A 22381-nucleotide genomic window follows, 5' to 3' on the forward strand; every position below is an offset into this window, starting at 1 on the left:
GTGTAACTCTTTTATGGGAGGGAATAGCATTTTAAAAAGGAAACCTGCTATTCAGTACTGGTACATAGCCACAGTAGAGTACATACATCCACATAGCAGCAGTATACAGACTCAGACCAAACAGGCAACCAGTAGTCACTGTTACAATAATAGAGAGAAATGTCTTGTTAAAGCCTACACACTGAAAAAAAATCAAAAGTTTTTGAATGTAAAGAACAGAAAAGAAAGCAACTGGTACTCGTGCCAACTGTATTTATTTGCATAAATGTGTTGAAACATTAGCAGTCTAAAAGGATGAGAAATTCTATTGTGAACCATATGGCGTTTTCATTGTTTTAACAACATTATCACTGGGGAAGTGAGCCAAAATAATAGATATAAAAAAAAATAGCATAATATAAAGTACCACTGTAAACTCAATATGAAACATCACAGACACACGTCATAGAAATATAAAGTATTGTAATGACAAATTCATATAAAGCTTACTCTAAAATCGCCATACCAAGTTCATTACCTTGACGCACCTGTTCTGTGGCTCCCCACTGCGCAGGCTCAGTGAGACGTCACGATCTGTAGCTGCTTCCGTGTTTTTCCAGCAGAACGCTACGCATGTCCGTTTTTGAATGTCTGTTTACCTGCGTTGTATGTACCTATGACTTCTTTCCAAAGATAGCGCAAAGCCTCCCTCTGAAACTGAGAGCAGCACCTGCCGACATGGCCGCGGCAGCACCGGCGGCGGAGGACTCGGGTCGGCCCGGCGCACAGGGGGCGCTGACAGGTGACGGAGAGCCAGAGGAGGCCGAGCACTACTCCTGCCTGAGCCACTGCTCGGAGCTGTCCCGGCGGCAGAACGAGCAGCGGAAGGCTGGGCTCTTCTGCGACATGACACTGGTGTTCAGCCCGGGCGGGGCGTCCAATGAAAGAGCCCGGACATTTGAGGTGTCTGCTCACCGCTCGGTTTTATCCGCTGCTACGGACTACTTCACGCCCCTGCTGGGGGGGCAGTTTTCAGAGTCACTGTCCGGCCGAGTGGAGATCAGAGAATGGAGCTCAGAAACGGGACCGGACCCGGAGACGGTGGAGAGCGTCATACAGTTCATGTACACGGGGGAAATGCGGGTCACCACCGCCAATGTGCATGAAGTGCTGGAGCTTGCCGACAGGTAACTTTTGAATTTGAGCTGAATCAGTGCAGGGAGCAGGGGCGCGCACACTCTCAACAGCACGGGGTGCAAATGAAAAAGAGGGCCCCTCCTTTGCTTACACTAAAGTGTGGCACCACCTGGAATTTTTATGAGGGCATTTGAAAAGGTGACACATACATGCACACAGAAACACTCAGGAAAAAGACAGCAAAAGTGTTCGCTCAAATGAGACCTCACAGGGTCCTGATTATTTTTTTTGACTATTTTCTGATTTATTATGATAAAGCAATCAATTTGTATCCTACCAGTCAATGAGAAATTGCATGTTGATGCATATAATGTAGAATTACATAACGTAGAGGAGAGTTTATAATAGTTGATAATAATTGGCCTCTGAAATATCTCTTGGGGCCAGAGGAGCTATGCTCACAGCACTGATTTGGCCCAAAGGCTGTATTTCTGACATCTTTGGCCTCATGCATCAGATGTTAGGGTGTGTCCCTATAGCAGAAAACACACTTTTTCCCCAAAATAAACATGCAAGTGGCCCATTAGGATGCCCCATTGGATAAAAAAAAATGGTTGTATGTGCAACTACAGTGTCTCTATGGTAGGAAAAAACATGGCTAATAATCACTGTAGATTAAAAATCAAGAATGGACAGAGACCTGCCCTGATTACAGAAAGGATTTTAAAGAAAATACACTTTGGCACTTGGAGCAAAAAGAGCAGAGGTGATAATCTGCCCCTCCCAAATCTCCCCCTGTGCACGCCACTGACAAGAACATATTTCCTTATAATTTGTTTACCCACACACTAGTATGTAATCATATGCAGTGTCTTAATCATAAAGAAGTCTGATCGTTTTGTCCTGTGCACACTGTCAGGTTCCTGTTGGGGCAGCTTAAGAACTTCTGTGGAGAGTTTCTGAAGAGGAAGCTGAGTCTGACCAACTGCGTCGCGGTACACAGCCTGGCCCACATGTACACCCTGGACCAGCTGGCCCAAAGAGCTGCAGAGATGATCCGCCAGAACTTCCACAAAGTGATCCAGGATGAGGAATTCTTCACGCTGCCCTTCCACCTGGTGCGGGACTGGATGTCTGACAGTGAGATCATTGTAGAGTCTGAGGAGGAGCTCTTTGAAACTGTTGTAAAATGGGTACAGCGAAACACAGAGGAGCAAGAGAAGCGCTTTGAGGAGCTGTTCCGGCTTTTAAGGCTGCCCCAGATCACGCCGACGTACCTGACACGAGTCGTCAAAAAGGAGCCCCTGGTGGCCAACAGTGCAGCTTGCCGGCAGCTGGTGTGCGATGCCCTCGAGGCCCACGCTATTCGCCGTGAGAGCCTCAGCTCAGGTGACACAGAGCTCTGGGCCTCCTATATGGCAAAGTTCCAGCCACGCTTTGGCCAGAACATGGACGTAATCATGGTGGTGGGCGGTGTGTCAGAGGGCGGTGACTATTTGAGTGAGTGTGTGGGCTACTTAGTGTATGAGGACCGTTGGGTCAACCTGCCGCACATTCACAACCACCTAGACGGACATGCCATTGCGGTCACCGACAGCCATGTTTATGTGGCCGGGTCCATGGAGCCCAGCTTTGCTAAGACTGTGGAGCGCTTCAACCCCAGCCTCAACACCTGGGAGCAGGTCAGCAACCTGACCACCCGCAAGCACTCCTTTGGCCTCACTTGTGTCAAAAACGTTCTCTACAGCATCGGTGGCCACGGCAACTTCAGCCCAGGCTTCAAGGATGTCACCGTCTATGAGCCTGAGCAGGACAAGTGGCACAACCTTGAGTCGGCGCCAAAGATTTTACGAGATGTGAAAGCAGTGAGTGTGGAGGACCGCTATGTGTACGTAATGGCCCGGACACCGGTGGACACAGACAGCGATGATGGGTTGAAGACTGTGACTTCTCGATATGACACAGAGAGCCGCCAGTGGCAGGAAGTGGACTCCTTCCCGCTCATTGATAACTATTGTATCTTTCAGATGGCCGTGGCGTCCACCAACTTCTACCACACCGCTTCCTGTTGTCCCAAGAGCTACGTGGTAACAGACGAGGCTGCTCAGCAGAAAATAAGTAGCCACATCTCTGATGACATCCTGGAGAGCCTGCCCTCAGACGTCACCAGCATTGAAGGTGCTGCTATTTGCTACCTGGGTGAAGACGTCTTCATCATCGGCGGGTGGAAGAACAGTGATGACATTGATAAGCAGTACCGCAAGGAGGCCTACCGTTACTGTGCTGAGAGGAAGCGCTGGATGCTGCTGCCGCCCATGCCCCAGCCGCGCTGCCGAGCCACCGCCTGCCACGTTCGCATCCCGTACCACTTTCTGTACGGCTGCCAGCGCTACCCCATGCCGCAGAACCTGGCCCGCCAGCGGGACCGCATGCAGCAGATGCAGCAGCTGCACCGACGCACCCTCACCCTGCGCAGACAGCTGCAGTCTCAGATTGAATGCTGAGTTCAGTCTGAGATGGAAAGCAGTTTGCACATAGTTTGCTCAGTTTTTCTCCTCCGCTCTGTCTGATCAGCACTCCATCCACCAATGGGTTGCTTGCTGCTAATCCAATGCTGCATTGTGTCTTATTTTTTGCCTTTTTTGAGGCATGTGTGCATGGGCTGAACTGGTGCAGGTTTGCAGAAAGACAGTTGGCAGAGATTACAAAATGTGAAAAGTTTGTATGGAACAGATTTGGAAATAGCAAGACAGTAGACTATGATTGTATTCTCTTACCTTTATCATCTTGGCCTTACATAATCAGCTTTGCCTTACTGTTTTTCTCTGTCAGTAAATGTTTGTTACTGTGGTTACAGTTTCTGAAAAGATAGCCTCAGTTTGATTTCATCACTTCTATTTCTTTTTCTTTTTTTTTACTTCTTTTTTACATCTTTCTTTTTCTTCACACATTTCTCTTCTACCTCCTATTTCCTTTTCATTTTTGCTTTTTGCACTAGGGATTAAATCTCTAAATATTAATTTTTATGTAGCACGTATGTAGTCAAAGGGACAATCATGTTAATTTGTGTTATATTTCTGCACTGTGGAGAATTGGAAAGTAGAGGGAAGCGCTTAATTTTGGGACCAGAAAATATTTTTCCGTCATTATAACATAAGCCAGAGATCTGCACCTGTGTTGACAGTTTTTACAGTTAAAGTGCTATTTTTCCATTCCAGGTTATGTTGTGATTTTTTTCTTTAACTATTTAAAAATCTGAACTGCTTGCTTAAACCTTTTCTTTGACCATTATTTTTTCATAATATAATATAGTATAGTAAAAAAAAAAAAAAAAAAAAAAAAAAGGATTGTATCTGTTTTCTTGGTAACAAAGGCTCCATTTGGGCTCTGTGATTTCCAGTTTCATGTTGCCAGAACATTCCTACAAATTGCTTAGAGGTGGTGGTGGCCTCCTGGACTGTCTTCTTATCCTGTCTGATTGAACAAGAGCAGATGTTGATAGGCAGACACTGGGCCATGGGAAGATGATGAAATATGTAAAAACACAAGGAATTGATTGGATTTCCCACACTGAAGGAAATTAAATGTGTTTGTTAAGTTTGATGTCGTACACCGCTAGGCTTTTGGCATTTATCCTCCAACTCAAAACACAGTGTTGTTCTGCTGGGACCAGCTGCTGATTTCAGTGTATTTCCATGTTCTTGCTGAAACTGCCAGTGCCTGTGATATTTCGAGCCAAGCTGTGCTTAAATTTATATCGCTTTGGCTTTTAGTGTTTGGTGTGAGCTCAACATTTCTCCATCGACGCACAGTGTGAACAGTTCACTCTTGGAAAGTAAAGTGCACAATTAATGTGTAACAAATCAGATAAAGGTACAGTCTGCTCATTATTATCGGCAATGCAATACAACCTTTTAGGTTGAGTGTCATACTGATGTCTTATATGGTATTATTATTATTTCCCAGTTCAGTTTTCTGATTTCATATAGTTGTGTATACTGGAAAGAACATGGTATGGTTGCACTTCGATCTGTGGTAGCATCATTTGCATTAAAACAGATATTTCATTGAAATTGGTTTTCTGTCATCTGTGAATATGAAGAAATGTATACTGTCACACATTTGGCAGACCCTACACAGGAACACATCAGCTCTCTCACGATCTCCACATTATTAAGCTTAAGCACTCCATGGCAGCCATTGTAGCATACACTGTGTATTTATCTACTGTGTGAAGCAAAACCATTGCACTACCTCCTGTAATTTACCCTCATATTTTAATTTTAGAGACACAGCCTTCCCCTTTGTCTCTCCACAACAAGGTCTAAATGAAGTAGGAACTACAAACTCCGGAACCATGTTGGGCACTTAGAGTCGGGGAACGCCGCCGGTGCAACAACAAAGGATGTAAACAAATCCTTTCAATCAGCTAACGTACAAATCGGATGTTAAATATTTATTTTGCAACGTATCTTGTTTTATTTATTTCCCCACCATTAGCTATGCCCATCTCATAACTGAATGTCACTTTGTTTTAACGCTAAGAAACCTCGCCGACGATTTTGAAAATGGTAAGTTTTCACTACAGTGACATTTTGTTGCAGAAACCCAACAGCTGTCCCGGCACTTAGTTTAATTTTGGCTCAAACAATTCACTTCGTAGCTTCAGATGGCCTTTTTTTAAAAAAAAAAAAAAATATAAAATATTAATTAATGCAGTTACAGCTACGGTAGCTAACATTAGCCCGTTAACGTTTGGCTAGCTGTCACTTCAAATAAGCTCAAATAAAGTATTTTATTCTGTAACATTAAGTTTTCATTCATAAATTCCTTTAAACAAAGAGCCAAACCTGTTGTCACGTCTAAACGAGCCCACAGTAATGAAGAGCTATGCTACGCTATTTAAAACCGTACAGGTCAACTTGAGATTTCTGTTTTTATTATTCATTCATTCATTCATTCATTCATTTAGCAATGCAGTGTCATGTCAAAAATTTTTTCCCCGATTTTATGTGCAGATATTCAAAATTCCCTGGATCTATATACCGGTGCGGACTGTGCTGGCTATCTGGCAGCAGCTGACCAGGCCTGAGGTCAGACAGCTTTCCTCCTCTCTGTCCACTCCTGCTTTTAACATCAGAGCTTCTCTACTTATAGAAAACACCATTTATTACAAATATAGCAGCATTACAGATGTTGCAATGATGATGACATAAACATAGGCCACCAGCATATATGTTAATGAACTACAGGGAGCTTTTTTGTCCATAGTTTTGGAAAAAGAATCATCATTGTGTAGTCAAAGTTTTGTTTTGTTTGTATTGTGTGGGTCAGTCTGTGGGCAAAACAGTTTGTCCTTTAAGGTATTTGGTGGACTGCAGTGTCATTTCAGTAACTAAATACACTTAAACTAAGTAAACCAGGTTGGCAAATCTCAAGATAATACTGGTTAAACAGAGGTGTGAGTGTCTGTTTGTACACCTGAGGCGATTAAATAGCCATTCAACCATAGTGGCTGAATGAAGCTTACAGTGCACCGTCCACATGTCTCAAAAGCAAATTATTTTAGTCGGCCTCACAGCTGCGATGAACTTCATATTCATTTAAGTGCAAACACACAATGAAATCCAGGATCAAGCCTCCCTTGCCCTTTATCCTCTCTTCCTTCTCTTCTCTCATGCTCTACCACTAGCCGCTCTTCTCCTCCTTATTTTGGACGATCTGGATAAGGATTGACTCGCATTTTCAGATTGAACTCTTCCCTCTGCAGATCCCAGAGTTGGCCAAGGGCACAGTGCTGATGAGGGAGCGCAGTAAAGTGGAGGAGACGATCCAGGCCATGCAGCGGGCCGGTGCAGGAAGTCTGCAGGTGAGTCTACTGTATGTACGGCCACATCTGGGTATGACTTTGAGAGCCTTAATCATTTAGTTTAGTTCTTTTGGACCAGCAGGAAGGATGCCGTTAAGTGCTCTTCTAAGTGAACCGCAGCGTCATTTGTCAGATGTGAGAATGTAATCCGGACCCCAAGCAGCGAGGTTTTGTGAGCATAAGGAGACAGATGTTTATATGCCAATGCCGGCGTTAATTCATGTGTGGAAAGCTTAGCATAACAACACTAACAGGCATGACTGACTCATATACAGCTGTTTATCACATGCTCTTAACTGGTATGCACAATCATGTCCACCATGTAAGTCCATATATACAACTCAATTATTAAGTGTCCTTTTCCACTATGGTTTGGACCAAAGTAAATAGACTGCAGATGTGATTGCACCCTGAGTGTGTGTATGTGGTGGAGTGCAGTAGGGCAGTTCTGATCTATATAGTCCTATTTCTTCAGGTGATCTCAGACTTCGACATGACTCTCACCAGATTTGCACACAACGGGATGCGAGTGCCTACCACCCACAGTAAGCACACACACTCTTTTTTAACTAAGCAATCCATGATCTGCATCTTTGCCAGACTACACTCCAAGCCTGTTTCCCTGTGTTTCTCCAGACATCCTGGATAACCGGTTGCTGATTAATGAAGACTGTACCAGAAGGGTAATTGCAGCAGAGCAAAGGAATTAATTAATGTGCCGTTTAAAAAATAATGGGCTTATCTTACGTGTTCTTGAGTCGTTCCTTTTGTAGTATTTCTGGTTGTTTCCTTGGTCATATGACATACTTAATTACATTCCTGTATTTATGACTAAAAATTACAATTCAAACTATTATGCTTGTGCTTCCATTTTTCAGTTTGCACCCTGACATTGCTTATTCTTTACCTTTGATGATGCATCACGTGCAACTAGTGAGCATTGATCTGGAGTATTTCTTAGCGTCTCTTGTAGCTTTTGGTCCAGCACCTAAAGTGGAGCCAAGCTTTTTAATAGCCTGTGTGACTGTTTTGTATCTGTGCTGGTCCTTGTGGGTTGTAGATACGGGAGCTTTTGAACACCTACTATCCTATAGAGATCGATGCCAGTAGGACTGCTGAAGAGAAGCAGCCTCTTATGGTTGAATGGTAAGAAATAGATAGACCAGTAGAAATAAAAGTCCTATCTCTTTTTAGTCTGCATGTCTTAGGAAATCAGTTGATATCAGGGCTGCTGTACAGTAATGCTTACTTTACTTACCTCTATTCAAATCATAAATACAAGTCATGATTAATTTGGTAATGACAGCATGCGTTTCCTAGTAAGTCAGATGTTACGTCATTCTCATGCTAAAGCTTTTTTCAGTATTTGAATTCTGGAGAAACTTCCACTTCTTGAAATGAAAGGAAATTGCAGCCAAGCCTGGAGGAGATGCTGAGGTCGTGCTGTGCTGCTCTCTACAGGTGGACTAAAGTCCATGAGCTGTTGATCCAGCAGAAGATCAGGAAGGACATGTTGGCCCGGGCTGTCAAGGAGTCCAGCGCTATGCTCAGGTCCACATAGCGCAAATGCCATTTTCACAAAGTTGTCCCAGACAAGAATGAACTTAGCAAGAAGACCTACAGGCTTAACAGATCAAAATAGTCTCTGTAATCAAAGTCTGCAGAGGAGCTGGGATGTAATACATGTTGAATCCATATTTCTGTTAAACAAATTTTCTGACAACAAATTTTCAGACTACATCAATCAGTACCATACATATTTTAAAGTATGACCTAGCTGAAAAGAGTCAAAACTTAAGTCTTTGGTTCTCACATCTAATTAGTGGTTTGTGTGTGTGTATGTGTGTGTGTGTGTCTTCAGGGAGGGCTACAAGGTGTTTTTTGACCGCCTGGCTGAGCACCAGGTTCCTCTGTTGATCTTCTCAGCCGGTATAGGAGACATCCTGGAGGAGGTGATCCGCCAGAACCACGTCTTCCATCCCAACCTTCACATCATCTCCAACTACATGGACTTTGACCGCACTGTGAGTTCATCACACCTCACAGGCACAGTGTTTGTGTACCTCATAATATGAAATGATTTACATAAAATAAATACAAAAATATGACAGATGATCTTCTGGTGTGCCCTTATAAAGATAAAACAGTGACTGAGTCTGTGGACAGAGACAGATTTAATACAACATACACAGACAGGTAATGTGAAGGACAAAAATAAGATTTCTACAGCCCAGAGCCCAAACTGTGAGCAATGACTAAGCAGCTGAGATTCAAAAACATCTGAGGCTTTCAAAACTCATTTTCCAGAATGGTCTTCTTGTTGTAGAAACAAAAACATACCGCCTACTGGAAGTTAAATTGCCTCTCTCTAAATAGTCCCTTTTCATTTTCAACTCCTCACTGTCCGGGGACTATGGTATTAGTGAGTGGTTGGCATCACAAGATTTTTATTCTTCCACAAAAGGTCAAAAAGCTTCAGAGCCTAGTATTATTGGCATTTTTTCCACTATGATTCGTTACCCTTTAACTAGATGTTTCCAGTCAGGCTGTGCTCTAAGTAGCTGGTTTATTCATTTCTTTTTGTGACCTCAGTGTTTGTCTGAATCACAGGCCACCATAATTTTAGGGATCAGGAGGGGTGAAGCTGGGAGGTCAAGAATGTAACATAGACTTGTTGTATAGGAGAAGATATTGCTCTGCTAACCTTGTGGCAATTCCTGCTGGTTGAAAACAGAGATTGATAAAGGTTATAAATTGCTTTAATGGGATGTCACTTTAGTTTTTTTTATAAATGTGATGAAAAGGGATCTGCCTGATCTTAATCCATCATGTCTTGTTGATAAGGGCGTCCTGCAAGCCTTCAAAGGCCAACTGATCCACACCTTCAACAAGCGGGAGGGTGCTCTGCTGCATGCCGCCCACCTCAGGGAGCTGCAGGGCCGGCCCAACGTGCTGCTGCTGGGCGACTCTCTGGGAGACCTGACCATGGCAGACGGGGTGTCGCAGCCTCAAAACATCCTGACCATCGGCTTTCTCAATGACCAGGTATGACCACAGGGAAGGACACGCGAGCTCATTGGGATTCTTTTGTGCTATTTCTTCCAAGGATTCCTTGTGTCAGCACAGCGGGTTGGAGATATCAGGTTCATGGTTCACTCTCAGACAAGTGTTAGCTCCCTTTGCAGCGCCAATCAAAATGCCAACGTGACTGTTATGTAAAAGAAATAATTCTCCGATAATAATTCTAAAATAATTTGTTTATTGGGGATGGATAAGACTAGATAATGCCTTTGTTGTTATTTTGATATTTTTCCAGCAGAGGGAGTTATTTGCAGCATTAGAGAGGCCTGTTGGATTCAAAATATTGGAAGCCATGGCTTGATTTTAACAGCGGCCCTGCAGTTTTTCTCAGTTGATCAGACACATTTGCCAAACTAAAGTTCATGCTCTGACGCAACAGAAAGAGGCAGAATGACATTATTCCTCATCAACCCAAGCCAGGGGATTTGTGGTGGCCTGTATGTAGTTTTGTACTTTGTGTAAACAATATAATACTATTAGTTAAAGGAACAATGGTCAGTGTCCATTTCTATGATTGGTGTATGTATAATAATACTGAATATTCTTTAATAAGTTATTTGTTTAAGAAAACAGCCTTCTGAGTACCTTTGCATAGTCATATTGGTGCAAACTCGGTGCACAATCCACATATAAAGGTCTATTTTCATCTGAGTTTAAACTATATCGGCTGTCATATTGGCAATCAGTGAATTTCTCTTTTCTAAAATTGATATCAGTTTCAAAAATCCCATATCAGTTGGGCACTAACTCACATGTAGAAAGAGTTCAATAAGCACACTTAGTTTGTGGATGGCTTGCTGTATCTCTCAGGTAGAAGAGAGGAAAGAGTCATACGTCAACTCCTTCGACATCGTCCTGGTGAAGGACGAGACGATGGACGTTCCCAACGCCGTCCTCAGCTACATCACCTCAGCGGGAGACGCCAAGTAAGACACACAGGAAGGGACGGGACACCGATCACTGATCCAAAGCTGCACACAAGGACCGGATTGACTCGCCACTTTGACACTCCATTCACAACATTGCATGCTGGGGCGCAATCACCATGGCAACCATCAGTTACCTCACACCAGACCAAGAGGCTGGACCTTTTTTTTTTTTTTCCACACCACTGGTTATCGGTGCAAACCACACACTAGGACCTCGGAAGTTTAACACTCACAGTATTTTATATTTTAACTTGCATTTCCAGGGTGTCAAGGCAGATCAGATAAATCATCTATTTGTCAACTTAGGTGAGAAAAACCTCAATGAAATGTATCAGTATTATATATTTACAACATAATAAATAGGAGTTCCTACATCCCACAGATAAAAAAAACAACCTCTACAAATATCACTAGGCCATAGTAGTTTTAAACACTTTATTTTATTATTGTATACAGAGATCTGTCTTGCTTTTAATTTGTTGACTTATACGGGTGAGGATGGGATAGTTGTAAACAAGATATATATTCTACTCTATTCTATTCTGTTCATATGCGTGGAAAGGCATCACATTACTTATCTGCACAATAGTTATTATTTGGCCATGGAGGATGTAAGCACTGTAATGATGTTACCCCACAGATGCTTTACACATGGGTGATTAATTTACTTGTTTACAGCTGACTTGCAAGCAATGTTGCTAGTCTCTAGTTTTTAATGTCAAGCCATGTTATGTATTAGTTTGTAGTTTATTAAGATTGAAATTCTTATAAAGGGTGACCCAAAAAAACGAGAATTTTTGAAGTGCGTATTGGCAGACATGAGCAAGTGGCAGCACAATTTTAAAAAAAATGAAAATTCCATCGTTGTCTTCTTAAATGGCATGTTTTCAGGTTTCAATTACTATGAATAAAATATTTTTCTTCCATCACTCTTGGTTTTATTGGATTGTTAAAAAGTTCCCGTTTTTTTGGGTCACCCTGTATTTTCAGTCTTTTGACAGTAGAGACAGATAGGGAAATATATAGAGATTTATATGAAAGACAGAGATGAAGATTGAATGAATGGGATGGGGATTTAAAATCTGAGAACTGAGAAACACTCCGCTTCCACAGCCACTGCTGCTAATAAGAAGGATCTAACAGTAAGCTGTCTGTATTTTACAAGAGATACTGTTTTGAAACTTCAGAGTAAAAGACGATCAGTCTGAGTTCATACAGTCCATCTAAAAGGCACTGTGCCTCTGATAAAAACCATAGGGATAATAAACATTATTTTATTTCACTTAATTCCCTTTTGATTGCTAATAAGTTCTGCCTCAAATATACTAAATGCAATAACACCAGTACAAGTGCTTTTCAGATGGACAGAGGAAGGCCAAGTTCACTCAAATTATATGGACTTCTTCAACACCTGAGCTACATGTTTAACAGAAATTTTGAGGTTATGCATGTATGTAATATTTCATTCTTGGCTATGAAGTCTTGATTAAGACAGTGAAATGTTTGTTACCAGATAGATTGAAATGAACATTGTGGCTTGCTGTACAGTTCTCTTCATCTCAACATCCCCTCATAAGATTCAGTGAGTTAAGATTATTTGACGCAGTAGAAAAATTGAAACAACTGTTTCTCAAAAACAATTTAATAGACTTGAACATCAGGGACAAATAAAGGTGCTTGTTTGTTTTTTAGAAAATGCAGTCACTTTGAAAAACCACACTATCAAACACAACCAATCACACAACACAGAACCATATAAAAACGATATTTGCATTATTTTTTGTCATGTGAAAATACTGTCAAATGTAAAATGAAAAACAGTAGAAAAACGAGCCATTTCAGTTTTTCTTATAACCAGTTTTATCAATGTGAATGTCAGGAACAAGTAAAGGTGCTTGTTGGTAGGTCAGCTTCAGCAAACAAGGTACTTTTGAAAAACCACACTATCAAACACAACCAATCACACAACACAGAACCACTGTATATAAAAAGATCCTTTGCATTATTTTCATGTTATTTGAGAACACTGTCAAATGTAACGTGGAATATCTTAAAACAGGACGCTGAATGTTTGGGAAAGTCTCTCTAAATGTTTTTAAGGTGTTTTGGGTGTATCCCTGAGAGAGAATGTGGGCGTTTGTTCCTCCCATCATAACTCCTCGTGCCTCGCCGCTTCCGCCTCCCTGTCCTCGTCCACCTTCAGCTTGAGTTCGCTGGCTGTGATGACTCCATCTTGGTTTCTGTCCTGGTTCTTGAACATGTCGGCAATAATCTCCTCGGGGGCCCTCCCTGGCTGCAAACGACCTTTGCCCTCTGCCACCTGCAGTTTTATGAACTCTTCAAACTGAAAAGGTTCAAAGGAAAAGCTTTGTCAGTGATGGTGTGATGCCGTGACAACCTCCCTTCAGCCTAACCTCCACTCTAATGAAATTGATTAATTTTGGTGCACTCCTTCATCAGATGGCACACACTTTCAAAGAAATATGTGCTGATGTTATGTCTTCAGAAAAAAGAACTGTTGATGAAAGAAAATTAAAGTCAACTATCAGAGTGCACAGCAAACCACAACCAGGGGACCACATTAAGAAGACAGATGAGGAGGTGTGGTGTCCCAACCCTCACCCTTGTTCATCAGGGAAAAACAAGCGTCTATATAGATACTGCTCTGCTTTGCATTTTTGCCCTATTGCATATGAATTGGTGAACCATGTGCCAGAAAGAGCACAAAAGTTAAGTCAGTGCCCTCCTGTCTGTTGCACTGCTCCCTGAAGATTTTCTTTCAGGCACCATCATCTACCATCTGAAAATGATCTTGAAGCTGGTGATACTGTTAATAGTCACTTACCTCCTCTTTCGGCACCTCTTGGTTCTTGTTGATGTCCAGTACCTCAAACAAGTCAGCAGGGCTGTCTCCGAGCCACACAAACAGGTAACCAGGCGGCACGCCCTTCTCAAGGGTCACCAGTTCAAGTTCAAATACCAACACAGCACTGCCTGGCACACCAGAGGCTACCAGATAGAAATCAAAAGAGAGATTTTAGACCTTTATTTTCACCTTCAGCACATTTCATTTTTTATGTTTCAATAGTAATATTAGCAGAAACCAGTAGAACTAAACTAAGTATGAATACTTAGTTTGCCGTGTGTTATGAGGAGCGGCAGGAGTCCCTCACCTCCTCTCTCTCCGTGGCCGAGGTGAGGCGGCACAGTGACCACCCTCCTCTCTCCCACACACATGCCCCTCAAGCCCTCATCCAGCCCGTCAATCACTTTGTCGGCGCCCAGCACTGCATTCTGTGCGTTCTCATAGTTGGCTCTGAGGACGGGGTTATTCAGAGGGGAAATTTCATTATAGTTAAGTCTATTCTAACATTGTAAAATCATTATTTCAATGGTCATACACTTGGATCACATGTGAATATGAGCAAACCTCAAGAATACTTCATCCAGAATCTATACATGTTTTTTGTGGAATTGTTTCAAGTTGTCTTGAAAATCGGACAAAAGTTTTCATCGCATACCTCACAGATTACAGAAACTGTCGTCGTTTCTGAGAACTGAGATGGCTGGCAATTTCGACAAACAGCAGCAAAAAGGATATGAAAATGTCTGTTTCAAAATCTCAAACTCAGTGCAGTGTAATCTAAGTCTTGACTCTTCATTTTTTGTTCACGGTGTCCCAAACGAATGTACTACTGCTAAAAAATGAGCACCTGTGCACTGGCCTCCACCTTCACCAACCAGAAGACCCGCATCCAGTTTGTTCCCAGCCCCAGAAGGGGAGCCACTGGGACGTCCCAAAAGAGAAATATTATTTATAGCAATTTTTCTCTGGTTTGTCAAAGTTGCCAATCAACTCTATTCTAGTAGTTCAAACACTTTCATCATGTCTTCATTTACACTAAAAGGACGTTTTTTGTTTCTTTTGTTCAGACATAAGTTAAGTGACCCCTTGACAGTTTCGGAGGTAACTTCCTCCTTCCTCAGAAAGCTTTCTGAGGAAGAAGGAAGTTACCTCCGAAACAAAAAACGTCTTTTCAACTCTATTCTGCCATAAATGTCTACAGTTTTTGGAACCTTTGTTCTCCATTCAACCTCCATGCGATTAAAATTTTTGGGTCAGACATTCAAGACAACTTGGGGTGAGTAAATGATTCAAAAGACTTTTTGAGTGAAGTATTCCTTTACTTTGACAAATTAACTGAACATTCCGAAGTCATTGTGCCAGGTGTCAGGGTGGGAACTCACGAGGAGAAGAGCAAAGTGCCGTCCATCAGGGAGCAGTTGTAGTGGTACTGGATCACGTCATCGACTTCGGTGGTCTCATTGCACCCCTCGGGTCTGTAGGTGACCTGGATGTCCACTGAGTCCTTGGGGTTGTGGAAGTCGATGACGTGAATGTCAAAGACCAGCACGGCTGAACCGGGGATGAGTTGTCCTGGACAGCCAGCGACCAAAATCAAGAAACAATTCGAGATTTATGGAGGGACGTTAATGTCAATTCATAGTGTTGGAAAATTCACATAAACACTTGCATTTGCCCCTCCTATATCTATACTTCAATATCACATGCTGTATGCAGAACATAAAACTTAGAATTTCTTTAGAGTGCAATAACCCTGTCAGAGTTTCACCTAACATGGACACCTAGAAAAAAACAAAGTTGTACTGTGTGAGCCAACTTGCCTGCTCCTTGCTGTCCGTATGCCAGGTGTGGAGGGATAATGACCCTCCTCCTCTCCCCAATGCAGATCCCCTGCAGAGCCTGGTCCATGCCAGCGATCAAATAACCCATCCCGATGTAGGTGTTGTATGTGCTGTTCCTCTGGTAGCTGTTGGCGGTAAAAAACAAAAGTCTTCAATGCCACAACTGACATTTCAAGGGAGAAGCTGTCGTTCTCTGCAACAGCTCACATGAGTGTTGCTTTGGCTGTTTGATCATTTAAGTCGTAACCACTGAAATTTGGTTCATTAAAACTCCTAAGACTTCAGTGGCCAAAGACAATGGAATCGAGATGCATTTACATATATTCTCGATGATTCATTTTTAGCTGCCATATACCGGCATTTTGTAGCATCTTCAATGAACTGAAAACAATGGTGCTTAAAACTAATGTTTCTAGAGTAGAGATGCAATTAACAATTATTTTCATTATCGATTAATCTGTTGATTATTTTCTTGATTATTCAATTAGTTGTTGGTCCATAAAATAGTGAAAAATATTGATCACAATTTCCCACAGCCCAAGGTGGCATCCTCAAATGTCTTGTTTTGTCCCAACCAAAAGTCCACACACACAATATATATATACACACACACACACACACACATATATATATATATATATATATATATATGTGTGTGTGTGTGTGTGTGTGTGTGTGTATTTAGTTTACTGTCATAGAGGACTAAAGAAACCACAAAATATTCACATTTGAGAGGCTGGAATCAGAGAATTTAGAAATTTTCTTAAAAATGACTCAAAACAATTAATGGATTATTAAAATAGTTGGTGATTAATTTAATAACTGGCAACTAGTCAATTATTTGACTAATCATTGCAGCTCTATTGTTGTTAGCAATAATAATGGTTGTAAAGGAAAACAGACCCTGAAAATGAATTGAAGTTCTGTCAAAAAGCCTGAAGCCCTGACACTTCACATCTCAGCTCACATTCAACTTCAGCTGTCAACGTTTCAGCAGAGCTCACCTGGTGTCGAAGGTCTCTCCGCTCAGGAAGGTGCCGTTGTAGTGGTAGCGAATATAGTCACCGACCACAGACTTGCGCGTGCACGACTCGGGCACCACCTGGCTCTCAACCGTGACGTTGTCCTTCGGGTTGTGAATGTCCACCATGAGGACGTCAAACACCAGAGTCGCCTGGGAGGGAACGTCTGTACCTGGTGGGTGTGAGGTGCAGAATTTTTAATCTCCCATCTGTCCATGTGTAGATAACAGACAGGTAATTTGATTTAGAACTGAGTTTTAGTTTGACATTTTTGGTTCATTTTGACCTAATTTATTCTGCACCATCAATTATTTATTTACTTGTTTGTTCTGTTAGTCAAAAACAGGTGACCACTGCTTGCCATTTGTGTGATTACCATAAGCAGATTAATATAACAGAACTTGATTTATATCCAGGCTATCCAACATGTAAAAGTGTAAAATATCTTGTTTATGCACTATTTCTTGAATACAGTAGAAAAATGTAAAAACTTTGAGAAAAATGGCTCATTTCAAAACATTGGCATCTTTACTACATTTCTTGCTGTTTGCATTTTTAACCATAACCTACTGCTCAGTTCTGGTTTTCATGCATAGAAAATCGGAGTGAAAAAAAGTGCAAAAAAGTTAAATATTTATTTCAGCTCCATTAGTGCATATTGGAAAAGGTAGTATAGATGGCATTAGAAAAGCATACATCTTATTGAGCCATTATTTCATCGTCTATTGCCACCCACTGGCTTTAACTGGTTTGTTTGCTTGTACTAGATATTTCATTCTATTCAATGACGCCTGCTCCCTTGGAGTTTGCCTAAACAGGGAGCTACTGTAAAGCAATAATCCTACAATGCAGTCTATTACTCTACATGTAATTTACTATCTAAAAACCTCAACTTCCTTTTGAGTGAAACCAGTCATTTCCGTTTTCCCTGGTTCTTGATTTTTTACTTACCCAGTCCTTTTTCACCATAGCCTTTAAAAGGTGGGATGACAACATTTCTGATCTCTCCCACACACATGCCCAGCAGGCCCTCATCCATGCCTTTGATCAGCCAGCCCTCACCCACTAAGGTGTCGTGGGTCTGCTTCCTGTTGTAGCTGCGTAGGGCTCATACAAGCGCAAAGTCAAACACACAATAGACAACAAACCTGGATAACAGCACAGACAGACAGATGGACAAGGGCAGTCAGTCGGCTAGATAGCTGTGTCACTGGACTGAATGAGAACCACATTTGTCATTAAACAAGCACTACTTCAGTTTTTAAATGAGCTCAATGTGCAATTTATCATTTCCACTTCTGTATAAAATGGCAAAGAGGAGCTCTCCAGACTGAACCGGAGAACTTAAAATCTACCCACCCCCGTGCTTATTAAATACTTAATAATAAATGCTTAATACATTTCTACTAGTAGAAAAAAACATAAAATAGAGGCCTTTGTGGCTCATCAATGTATTAAGCTGTGCCTAAAATTGCTTATGTTAACTTTAATGATTTAATCATTTTAGAATTGCAGGCGTTATCCCAAAAGAGGCCTGAAATTTCTAAAATCATTCAAAATCAGTCATTTTGTGAATGTTATATATATATATATATTGTTATAAATGTACTGCCTGAGGTGTCAGCAATCATTTTGTAGGTGCATATTATAAGCATCGTCTTTTCCAAATTTTGGAATGGAGGCCTTTCCTCATTCACCCCACCACCAAACTCAACCGGTGGTCTGAGCCTGACTTCACCTGGAGTCAAAAACTGTCCCGTTGAGGAGGCTGCCATTGTAATGGTAGCGGACAAAGTCGGAGCGCATCACTGAGCGCGTGCAGTCTTTAGGAGTGAAGATGGTTTTGGTGACCACCAGGTCCGCCTTGTTCCACAGGTCCAGCAGATGGAGGTCAAACACCAGGGTGGTGTCTGGGGGGATCTTGTCACCTAAGATATGAGACTAGATATCATCTGGGACCTTGGATATCATAATATCACGATATGACATAAGTAATCTCTCTTCCTAGTTTTTACAGACTGCATTACAGTAAAGGGATGCAATATCCACATTACAAATGACTTTTTAGCAAAAATTGTGTGTAAATAACTTATGACAACACCAATAGTCATTCCTTCAGTATCTAATAGTATCAATATTTAAGTATTCTGCCAAATTTATTTCACATTTGATTTTATACATATTGCCCAGCCCTAACTCACACAGCAACATAACACCGTCTACTTTTGAGCAGCCACCACAGAGCCACATTGGCTCTATAAGTGGACAAACAATTCTCCAATCAGCACATAATCCAAACTGATAAATCCAAATAACTGTCCACCATGCTGGAAAATTTGATGGCTGAAGAGAGCTATATATACGTCTTTGAAATCTGCTGAAACCAGTAAAACACTTCAGAGTTTTGTTTTGGACTGGTTTACCTGCCCCGGTGCTTCCATAGGCCAGGTGAGGCGGCACGGTGACCGTCCTGCGCTCATTGACGCACATGCCCTGCAGACCTTTGTCGACGCCAGCGATGAGCCGCCCCTCACCTATCAGGCCCACCTTAGGGGCTCCGCTCTCATGGCTGCGACAAGGGGGAGAAACCACAGCATTCACAAAGGCAGAGGAAATGTCAGGAAGTTCCTATGGATGTCAGTATCTCTGTCAACCTCAAGGCAGGATGTTGGCCACAGAGTGCAAGACTTGGCTACTCCACATCTGCACGACATGCCTACGTGTAGACAGGCCTATCTCTTAGAGACGCACAACTCATACCATCTGAGCTTGACCACTGATCTGAAACAATGCTATTGCTTCAAGTGTGCTTTGCATCCAGCTTTACATGTAGCACAACGGCCTATGCAGCGCATAGTTTTCCTTTTGGAAGACAAACTTAAAACCAAATCCATGCAAATCCTCACAAATAGCTGAATGCACATGAACCCACCTCGAATCAAATGTTTTCCCATCCAGGAATGTGAGATTGTAGTGGTAGCGAACATAATCTCCGTTCTTCACTTCTCTGGGGCAGTTCTTGGGAATAAAATTTCTTTCCACGACTATATCTCCAAGAGGACTTGGATTGCACTCCACGGAAGACAAAGTGGTAAAGAGCAAAATGAGAAAAATAACACTCGCAAACATTTTTCTTTACAGAACTGCGAAACTTAACTCAAAGGGGTCCAAGCAGTGGAGGCTCAATAAGTTTGGGGGCTTGGATACATCCGTCTGCGCACTGAACGCACAAGGCCGAGGCTGCTGGTCTCTGCGCGGTGCAGCTAAATGTTGTAAACGTGGACAATCTCCAGGCTGCCGCACAAACTCAGCGCAGTGACTGGGAGCTGCCGCTGTCAAGTTTACCACAGTAACACGACGCCACTTCCTGCCGCAAACCTCACAATAGGTGAACTCGATGGATTTGTGTGCGCATGATAGCTAAAAAGTGCAGCATATGATTTTACTAACTAGTTTTTCCATTTAAATCGAATGTGTACTGACAAGTGCCGGCAGATTTTTCAACGAAAGTGCTGCAAAATCATGTATTCCACCAAATTAATAGTTTTATAGTTTTATTTTGAAAAAGAGCCTAACTGGTATTATTTTGTGACCTTGACACATCTGCCCCGAACAGCCAAGGGTCCGCCTGCGTGTGGATAAGCTTCCTGACGCCCCAAGGCTCTGTTGGAAAGATTGGTTTTTTTTTTTCCCACTATTGTGATGATTTATAATTTTGCGATTATTGTATCAATCATCTTTGCTACATTCCTCAGTTTAATTTCTATAATATTTTTTATATCATGCACAAAATGTTAGATATTTTAAGTGCATCTGAAGAGACTGAAATCCTCTCATTGTGGTTGAGTTTTACTATCACTGCTTCTGCCACCATTATTGCGGTTTGTCTGCTTCCATTAGTGTCTGTCAGTACCACTGCTGTCAGCACTGCAGGGGTGGATAAATTAGTGTAGCATTTACGTGTATTTATACTTTTCTGAGTATTTTCTGCAATCAGATGATACTTTTTTATGTTTGAATGAAGTACTGCACAAAGTACAGAGTATATTTCTTGTAGTAGATTAGCGTCAGAGACAGAAATGTCAGCCAAGGAGAAGAGAGGGAACTGGCCTGATCTGAAATTTTGTTTTTTTCCAATTAAAATGGCTGAATGGAAAAATGTCATACAGACAAATTCTCTTTCAGAGTCTATTTTAAATTAGCATTTTTTTTCTTTTTTCTTACTTCTGCTTGAGTCTTTTTTTTTTTTTTTTTTTTTATAAACAAAAATTGTCCTGTTTCATTTTGGCTCCTCTACAGCACTAGTATCATTCCCGTAGTGAGTATATTTCTGAGTGCATCTAGTGGAGCCATTTTGAAATCTGATTTCCGTTTAAATAAATAAATTCAAAGTTGAGTGCATTTTAAATAAGCAATTTTTCTTCCTTCCTTCCTTTGGTTAAACGTGCAGCTCTTTGAGTGAGATTTTGGTTCTTTCTTCAATCCAGACGATTCCAGGTGGCTCCCTTGGTTGTATTTACTTTTTTTGTCCAGCAGGTGGAGCCAGAGAGTTGGCATTACTTGGGGTTGCGCTGTTAACCAAAACCACAGAGATCCACAGAGGGCCATCTCCACTCTTTCCCATTCATTCACTTTGCTGAGATTTCATGGGATCAGCCACTGCAGAGAGCCACAGTCTTGTTGGATGTTTAAGAGCAGTGGGCCAGTTTTGTGCCAAAATACAGAAAAAAGCTAACTCCCTGCATCAGACCCCCCTTGTGCTCCCCACCTGTCCTCTGAACCTCTCCATCTGTCCTGCCCTCATGAGATCTCCCATCCAGAGTTTTTACAGCTACTCTCGCCTTTGTTATTGGCCAGCTCTCTTCCTTCCCTTTTGCCTCCTGTATCCTTGCTGACCGGCCACCAGTTTTTAAGTTTTTAAGATAGCACAGTTGTTTCAAAAATATGCTTAAGTCCTATATACTGTACTTCAGCACTTGAGTAATTGTATGTGGTCACTCTCTCTCTCCACCCTTGATAAACATATAGACTGTATAGTGTTAAGTCAAGTAGTTGCTCACAGGTAATGCTCTGTGGTCCAATCCAAAGCCTCCTGGAAACTTCATATTTATGACTAAATATTCAATCAAATGCCTGCCCAAATGCATGTGCTCTCCAAAATATGTGGTTGGAATCAATGTATGATTACAGACTGTATAGATGTGACATTTTTTGAAGCATGGCCCCTGTTGTTTAAGAATCATTATATACGGCTGAAATATGTTTTTCAGTTTCTAATCCTCCGTGCTTTGATATTGTGATAACACCAGGCACATTCCCTCTCTTTATTGGCCAATACTGCAACTCTTGGTATTTCTCTAATTCCTGCCACTGCAAGAATTTTGCTCAGCCCTTAGTACAGTGGCCTACATACTTTGCAGAATTCCTCTCTTGGCCTCTACTTAACCCCTAAAGCTGATTTTAACAGATGTCAGTCCTGTGCTCCTAACAGCTGCTGACTCATGCCAACATGGAAATGTTTCCATGTATTTTTAGATGAACATTTTGAGCGCGAAGCAAAGTGACCCCTTCTGTTTTTCAGTATTACAGCACATATGACAATATGTCTTTTCCACATGCTAGAAACTGTTTGATTGTCAACCATGGCAATTACTATT

At 41.8% G+C, this 22381-nt stretch overlaps 3 protein-coding genes across 3 annotated transcripts; 2 read left to right on the forward strand and 1 right to left on the reverse strand.

The window, feature by feature from the left end:
* Positions 1 to 528: 528 nt before the first annotated feature.
* Positions 529 to 5189, forward strand: klhl11 (kelch-like family member 11). Its single transcript, XM_030078494.1, has 2 exons — positions 529 to 1166; positions 2036 to 5189. Exons 1-2 carry the CDS (start codon positions 613 to 615, stop codon positions 3618 to 3620), a joined length of 2139 nt encoding a protein of 712 aa, XP_029934354.1. The 5' UTR covers positions 529 to 612; the 3' UTR covers positions 3621 to 5189.
* A 313-nt stretch (positions 5190 to 5502) lies between these two features.
* Positions 5503 to 12683, forward strand: LOC115378026 (7-methylguanosine phosphate-specific 5'-nucleotidase-like). The gene is made up of 10 exons (XM_030078141.1): positions 5503 to 5687; positions 6135 to 6209; positions 6887 to 6985; positions 7461 to 7530; positions 7622 to 7668; positions 8046 to 8131; positions 8447 to 8536; positions 8847 to 9009; positions 9830 to 10030; positions 10877 to 12683. Exons 1-10 carry the CDS (start codon positions 5685 to 5687, stop codon positions 10994 to 10996), a joined length of 954 nt encoding a protein of 317 aa, XP_029934001.1. The 5' UTR covers positions 5503 to 5684; the 3' UTR covers positions 10997 to 12683.
* Positions 12684 to 12928: 245 nt separating this feature from the next.
* Positions 12929 to 20013, reverse strand: fkbp10b (FKBP prolyl isomerase 10b). Its single transcript, XM_030078140.1, has 10 exons — positions 19657 to 20013; positions 19148 to 19293; positions 18463 to 18652; positions 17676 to 17821; positions 16707 to 16896; positions 15682 to 15827; positions 15244 to 15433; positions 14169 to 14311; positions 13841 to 14004; positions 12929 to 13339 (listed from the first exon to the last, which is right to left on the reverse strand). Exons 1-10 carry the CDS (start codon positions 19851 to 19853, stop codon positions 13145 to 13147), a joined length of 1707 nt encoding a protein of 568 aa, XP_029934000.1. The 5' UTR covers positions 19854 to 20013; the 3' UTR covers positions 12929 to 13144.
* Positions 20014 to 22381: the final 2368 nt, after the last annotated feature.

Source organism: Myripristis murdjan, chromosome 19 (assembly GCF_902150065.1).
Source record: "Myripristis murdjan chromosome 19, fMyrMur1.1, whole genome shotgun sequence".
Classification (NCBI taxonomy): domain Eukaryota; kingdom Metazoa; phylum Chordata; class Actinopteri; order Holocentriformes; family Holocentridae; genus Myripristis; species Myripristis murdjan.

Excerpts from the sequence above, each read along its gene's own strand:
- klhl11 (XM_030078494.1), top strand. The coding sequence starts at position 613 with ATGTCCGTTTTTGAATGTCTGTTTACCTGCGTTGTATGTACCTATGAC. Across the intron at positions 1,167-2,035 it reads GTGCTGGAGCTTGCCGACAG|GTTCCTGTTGGGGCAGCTTA; the intron begins GTAACTTTTGAA and ends GCACACTGTCAG.
- LOC115378026 (XM_030078141.1), top strand. Across the intron at positions 8,537-8,846 it reads GAGTCCAGCGCTATGCTCAG|GGAGGGCTACAAGGTGTTTT; the intron begins GTCCACATAGCG and ends GTGTGTCTTCAG. Across the intron at positions 9,010-9,829 it reads ACATGGACTTTGACCGCACT|GGCGTCCTGCAAGCCTTCAA; the intron begins GTGAGTTCATCA and ends CTTGTTGATAAG.
- fkbp10b (XM_030078140.1), bottom strand. The coding sequence starts at position 19,853 with ATGTTTGCGAGTGTTATTTTTCTCATTTTGCTCTTTACCACTTTGTCT. Across the intron at positions 18,653-19,147 it reads CTATGGAAGCACCGGGGCAG|GTGACAAGATCCCCCCAGAC; the intron begins GTAAACCAGTCC and ends CTCATATCTTAG. Across the intron at positions 15,828-16,706 it reads GGAGAGACCTTCGACACCAG|CTACCAGAGGAACAGCACAT; the intron begins GTGAGCTCTGCT and ends TACCGCCAACAG.